Source organism: Daldinia childiae, assembly GCF_008694065.1.
Source record: "Daldinia childiae strain JS-1345 chromosome Unknown Scaffold32, whole genome shotgun sequence".
Taxonomy (NCBI): Eukaryota; Fungi; Ascomycota; class Sordariomycetes; order Xylariales; family Hypoxylaceae; genus Daldinia; species Daldinia childiae.
This window is the reverse complement of record NW_022984673.1, coordinates 1-6,950: the sequence shown is the minus strand read 5'-3', so window position 1 is coordinate 6,950 and position 6,950 is coordinate 1. Positions and strand designations below refer to the sequence as shown.

General features: G+C 45.3%; 2 protein-coding genes across 2 annotated transcripts; one reads left to right on the top strand and one right to left on the bottom strand.

Annotated features, from left to right (window-relative positions):
• Positions 1 to 106: 106 nt before the first annotated feature.
• Positions 107 to 778, top strand: GL218_09517 (putative efflux pump antibiotic resistance protein; the record flags this gene model as incomplete). The annotated part of the gene is made up of 1 exon (XM_033586347.1): positions 107 to 778. The coding sequence occupies one exon, from the start codon at positions 107 to 109 to the stop codon at positions 776 to 778; it is 672 nt and encodes a 223-aa protein (XP_033436023.1).
• A 3,117-nt stretch (positions 779 to 3,895) lies between these two features.
• Positions 3,896 to 5,518, bottom strand: GL218_09516 (putative mitochondrial-processing peptidase subunit alpha protein; the record flags this gene model as incomplete). The annotated part of the gene is made up of 3 exons (XM_033586346.1): positions 3,896 to 4,609; positions 4,782 to 4,900; positions 4,957 to 5,518. 3 exons carry the CDS (start codon positions 5,516 to 5,518, stop codon positions 3,896 to 3,898), a joined length of 1,395 nt encoding a protein of 464 aa, XP_033436024.1.
• Between the last annotated feature and the right edge of the window lie 1,432 nt (positions 5,519 to 6,950).

Here is a 6,950-nt window from a genome sequence, read left to right as displayed (position 1 = left end):
CCCAAAATTCCAAGTCGCAACGACTTTCAAGCAAGCTTGTCGCTAGTTACATGTTTAGTTCCCTTCCCTTCCCGCTTCAGCGCCGCCACATTCTCCGACACCAGTCATGGCAACCGAAAATCCAAACTCGCAACATGACGGTCTGCGTGTTATTCACGTAGCTCTCTTTCGCATGGCCACTAGGTCCTCAGCCGAAGCTTATAGGATCCTTGGATACAAAACCCACCACGGCTTGGATGATGTCTTCGGCATGCCCTGGCCTCTTCTCGAGAAGGCGGCAGAGGCCACCTGGCCGACCGTACCCGGAGCACGCCCAAGACCTCCGTTGACAAGATCCGACTGGGATGAGCTCTGGGGGTCCCAGTATGACATAGCGACTGATATGGCATCGCCGTTTGCGGACCAGCTCATTCAAGCATACCCAGACGCAAAAGTTGTCATCGTCCAGCGAGACTTCGAATCCTGGTGGCCTAGCTACAGGTCCGAGCTACTAGATACCTTATTTTCTCCTCTAGCACGAGTCTCTGTTTTTCTCTTGGAGCATGTCATGGGCATACGATCGGGCCCCACCATGCAGAAGGTCCATTTTGGCTTTTTCGGCGCCAAGGATAGGGCCGGTGTGGAAGCTAACGCGCGCGTGGCCTACGACGCCTATTACAAGAGAATAAGGGAGATGGTCCCCCTCGAGAGACGATTGGAATACAGTATGGGGGATGGTTGGGAGCCGCTATGCGCTTTCTGGGGAAAGAGGTTCCTGATGTGCCTTTCCCGCGCTTGAACGAGCGGAAGTCTCACAGAGCAAGTGATACTAAGAGGAAATTAACGATAGCATTGGCTACGGTGCGAAAGGCAGGAATGTTCCTACTCCCTGTTACGATACTCGGAGCTGCGCTATGGTATTCCGGAACAAGTGTAAACTATCTCGGGCTTTGAGGCTTTGCACTAATGGATATTACGGCTTGGCACATCGATGTCAAATAGTTCTATCATACCTCTTTTGTTAGAGACAACCAGCCAGTATGGCTATCAACTTCCTCGCAAGGCTGATGGAACAGGCTGATCCATGCCACTCTTTTAACCTAGGTAGCCTCTGAATACAACCATTACTATCTAAATTATAGGCGTCAACATCAAGTTCAGCTACACTAATTATAGAGAGTATGGGTTGTTTGTTGCCGTTATAATATCATTTGACTGGTAAGATCTATATGCCATGCCTATCAACCTCTCATACGAACCATGGCTATTCAAGCCGAGCATATCTTAGGTAAGTACCTGACTCACATAATGTAGTACTTAAGTACCTAGGAGTGCATTTGCTTCAAGGAACTAATATAAATACTTAGGTGGGTTCAAATCTTTTTATAAGCAACTATTGTTTACCTAGGTAGTTACCCCTATTTCAGTTTAGGTATTTGTTTAATGTTATGATACTATACAATGACAATAGGAATTAATACTAGGTAGGTTACGGGATGTTATCTTGTGGGCAACATAAAAACCTGAAGTTTATGTACGTCCGGGTGCGCTCCTATCTCACTCATAGCTTGTCCTTCACATCTATCCAACGACTAATTTCCAAGAAATATGATTTAAAAATTTTGAGTTAAAGGCTGATGCCATGAGCTAGATGGTCGAGACGTCGTGAACTTAAACAGAGGTATATCATTATCTGGGTCTACCACTGGTGTGGTATATTAATATTACAATTGTATCCGTTTTATAGAAAACACTCGTACATATTGCTAAATACTTAAGTGGTAGCACTCTTGCATAATGCAAAAGCTTACATCTTTACGCCTGATTTATAACAGATGAGCTACCTAGGTAGGTATTAATTATACGATTCTATTTATCTAAACCTTTGAGTCTTTTAAACAAGCCCCACGAGGTATATGCATGTCTATTCCCATTCCGTTAAGTACCTTATAATCTAGCATTCAAATGTACCCTACCTTACGCCTACCAGAACCGCTGACCTCTTGAGTAAGGTATAAGGTAGAATAGAAAACATATTAAAAAAATTGAAAAGTACAGATATTTGAGATCTACATTCAAGGCCTTCTTAAAAACAACCGCCGGCAACACAGCTTATTAAAGCTTTGTTTTCAATCTCTACCTAGTTTATAGCTTCAGCATTTTTCATAACTACACGCCGCAGTACCAAACAGAGCAAGCAAAATAATAAACACCCGATGCACGAGCCTTATAAGGTTAGGTACCTAGGTACGCAGCGCAGCATACATGTAAATTCCAACGAGCAAGTAAACCTCATATACCGTAGCAACAAAAGCACTGTTAATCTATTCCGCCATCTACTACAATTTAGCTCAACTGATCATCTCTCAAATTTACCATCTACCATCTATTTATTGGATATACTTCACCATATATATACATTCGCATCTATCTCGGGATAATGTTTGAGCTATTTAGCAACTTCGCAACTACTATATGACTGACCATTTTGTCATTTTGACCAACTTTTCTTTTTCTTTTTTTCGTCTTTATCTCAAGCCTATTTTTCTTTTTCGACTTTATCTATCTATAAATAGTTCGCCATTCTACTTCTTGGCTCAACTACTACCTAACTACCACTTATAGTTATGTATAAAAATGCTTACCTAACTTTGAGCCTCATTGCTGGGCATAAGCACCCATTTTTACTTCAACCTCGTCACAGATGCCGCGATACCCGGTACCGCCGTCCACTCCATTTAACTACCTCCTAATGCCCCTACTGGTAGCAAACATACCTAAATCATAAAATAAATAAATAAATGCAAAGCAACATGACCTATCATTTAAATACTACTTACCTAACCTACCTACCTACCTATAAATCACCCCAACCTCGGACCCCCATCCGGCACCTCAACCCATCCTGTGCGACGAACCCCACCCCCCCGGAGCCGCATCAAGGGCCTATTTGCTGTAAGAGAACACAACAAACGCTCTTATCTACCTACAGCGATAGGCGTCTCGACTTGCTTTATCCTTGCATATGTTCGCCGGGTCCTTACATGACGAATTTTCCATCTATCATGTCTCTCAACCTATGGACCTAACTTATATAAACCCGGACGCGGCGCCGGGAATTATTACTCAAGACCTTCCTATTCGTAATCCATAACCTATAAATTCTCCTCGCTTAGACCTCCCCTTTCTTAAACCTCCAATCATGCCACCGACGCCCCCTACATAAATCCACCCCTGCGAGCGAACGCAACAAGGTTTAGGAATGGGGTCCGACAGCTCGGGACGCGCGTACCACCAACATTTAAATACTTTATATACTCTTCTTTTCACCGAGCGGGATTTTTAAAAAAAGGGCTACTGAAAAACACACATTTCTTACAATGTTATTTTACTTATTTAATCCGCGGCGTGACCAAGATGACCTAACCTATCTCCTAGGTAGGTAGTCAGTCATCTATATACAAGAGGAACGCATGCATGCGAAGATTTCACGATATTTCTACGCCTTCCCGTCTCTCATGAGACCTCCCGTATGTATAAAACTCCCAAATGCAGCGCATCATCAATTCAATTCCCATTTACGACGACCAGCTCCCCTTAAAACGTCTCATAGTACAGTATGGAACAGGCCGGTCTCGTTTCGTATGCAAGAACCCAGGAACGCCACGCAAAATGTCATGGAACATCAGGTGAGGAAATATTACCACCGCTAGATTTGACCTTTTTTCGATTCCTCGTTGAAACTTCTACTACCGTCCCATACCACCCTCGGCTTTGAAGTCCGGACACATCAGATCCCACGGCTTCTTCTGGTTTTTTGCGGTGCAGACCGCTTCGTTCGCGAATGCTCGCCATCGATCTAGAAGATCGCTCTTATTGATACCATCCTTCTGGGTAAAGAAGCTAAAATGGCCTACTACGGAGGGGTGTCGATTACGAATGGCCGTCCAATGCGTCTAGGAATATCCGCAGTGATATCTTGCTCGTCATCGTCGGCAATGGGTAGTTGATCCCTGATATCGGAACCCCATACGGCGCAGAAGTTCAAGTTGTATCGGTTGTACCCGGTATCATATGTCTGCTCACCACCGGGGCCGTCCCCGTTAGGGAAGACTACTGCGGAAGCATTGGGTCCCAAAGCGCTTTCCGGGTATCGGATATTTCGGCCGAAGAAATAGCGTTGCATCTTATTCTGCTCAAGATTGTACAAGAGAGAATATTGTTGCTGCGCGCCGATAGCCCACGACTTCCACGCCAAACCGAATGCAATTGGGTCGGAACCACGGTTCTGGTCGTATTTTCCCATGGGTGTTTTCAGTAGGTCATAGTGGTCGTCAGATATAAGGAGCCAAGGGTGGCCGCGGTACGACGGTTCCATGTCCATGATCTTATATTCGTCCACCAGTTGGTCTTTAGGATATTTCTTCTTTTCGGAAGCGCGCCACGTCTCCGCAGCATGAAACGAAGGCTTGCTGCTCGGGTCCGGGAGAAAGGGGTGGATCGCACCGTAGTGATATTGCTCCATTCCCGTGACGGGACTGTTAACTAGGTTTGACGAGATGGCATACGGATGAGGTAGGGCAATGCGAGTATGGACAAGTTGAGGGATGGCGTCGGGGTGGATATAAACCTGCATAATTAGGTCAGTCAACAAACTCGTCTCAGTCTCCTGATACCATCCAGCTGGATGGAAGGGTTTACTCACAATATCGTCATCTATTTTGACATAGATAGTTTTGTCCTCGACGGGCGTAAGTCCACATGCACTTATATTTTTCGCCTTCACATTTTCCCTTGCCGACAATCTTATAACCGGGAGTCTTTTGGACAAGATCTTCTATCCAGCTAACATCGTCTTTTTCCTTGGTGTGGGCCATAAACCACACCTCGTCAAAGTAGCCGCCATTCGATGCCAGATTTGCTGGAGGTAACAATCCAAGAGGTCCACATATCTCTTACGGCCATAAAAGACCATACCGATGACTTTGATACCCGCTGGTTTTTTCCATCCACCTTTAGGAGCAATGCTATCTATCTTGATCTTGTTGGCTCGGCTAGCTCCCTTGGGTTCGTATCGGCCATCTTCGCCCACGGGCCATGTGGTGCAATATTTGTCGTTGGCCTCGAGTTTTGGTGGTTTGTATGCAGGTGTTGAACTCTCGGTGGGCTTTGCGGCTTTTGTAGAGGATGCGATAGTACTTGTTGGGGTTCCGGGAGACACGTCGACGTCTGTCTGATGCTGGGTAGGTATTGTCGGGGAATAGGGGTTAAAGATGAACAGCGTGATGAGTAAGGATACGACAATGGCGAAGACGTAGTATTTAGGGCTGAATTTGCGACAAGGCGCCCAGATAGGTAACGTGAACGACTGGATACGGCGCCATAAAGGATTCTGTTCTATCCGACGTCTACGGCGTGATGACTGATTTTGGTGACTGTTTTCGGGTTCGTCGTAGTCAAATTCTTCGCTCGATGGTGACTGACTCTCCTTAGAAAGTAGCTGAGCTTGGGACTCGACATCCTCTTCTCGTTGCTTCATTTTGATCTTGCGACTCGTGCAAAACGCGCTCAAGAATATCGAGATATTCGTATTGCCAAGATAAAATGTTGATAGGATTATGCACCTCGATCCTATAAGTCTACAGGTTTATGTAGATGTGATAGGATACTTAACGCCGATACATATAGGCGCTTCTATCAAAGTCAAGTCCACAACGACGACTGCGGCGACAATGATGTTGACGAAGGGGTCATATTATGGAAAAGGAAATTAAAAAAACGATAGACTAGGGTATGAAGGAAAGGGGAGGGGAGAGAGAAAAGAAAAGATGGCGACAATTCAGGCAGTTAATAATTATTTTCCGTTATTAGAATGCGTAGGACTTCGTTGGCGCAATCTACACGGTACCTAAGCTGCTATGGTAAAAGATATTCCTTCGTATGCATGGGCTGGTTATGGACTTTGCATGGGCAAAATACAAAATGGGCGAAAGGTTGAGGTGGCTTAGGCAGTTTACGGGATACTACTTTACGAAGTGTTGCTAAGTGTTGCTTAGCTGCTTCTAAAGTAAATTTATTTAAGTTAGGGGATCCTTAAGCAGCTCACAGTTCTTTCCTTTCCCACGAGTAACTCTAACCACACAGTAAAATTCTCCTAAAAAAACAGCAAAATCATTTTCACGTGAGATACGCCACTACGAGCCACCACACGCCACCACGCACGGCCATTGAAAAGAATGGCCCGTTTACCTAACCCATGAGAGATTCCACGGGCAGGGGAACCAAGAGGGGAAACAAAAAAAGAAAGGGGGGGAAGAGAGGAGGGGAAAGGGGAAGAGAAAAGAAAAAGAAAAGAGAGAAAAGGAGGGGGAAAAGAAAAGGAAAAGAGGGAAAAAGGGGGGAGGGGGAGGGAGGGGGAGGGAGGGGGGGGACAGGGGGGGAGAAGGGAGGAAAGGGGGAAAAAAGAAAGAAAAGAAAGAAAAGAAAGAAAAGAAAGAAAAGAAAGAAAAGAAAGAAAAGAGAGAGAAGAAGGAAGAAAGGGGAGGGGGAGGGAGGGGAGGGAGGGGGAGGGAGGGGGAGGGAGGGGGAGGGAGGGGGAGGGGGAGGGAGGGGGAGGGAGGGAGGGGGAGGGAGGGAGGGAGGGGGAGGAGGGGAGGGAGGGGGAGGGAGGGGGAGGGAGGAGAGAAGAGAAAGAGAAAGAGAAAGAGAGGAAAGGGAGGGAAAAGGGGAAAATTATTTTATGTATTATTTTTATTATTTTATTTATGTTTATTTTTTTTATTTATATTTTTTTAAATTTTAAAAAAAATTAAAAATTATGAAAAATATTTGGTTACAATGCAAGTGGAGCATAAGCATGGGGTTAAGTAAACCAGCCATTTTTTAAATGGCCGTGCATGGTGGTTTGTGGTGGCTTGTGGTGGCTTATAGTGGCTTTTCTCACGTGATTGATTTTGCTGTTTTTTTAGGAG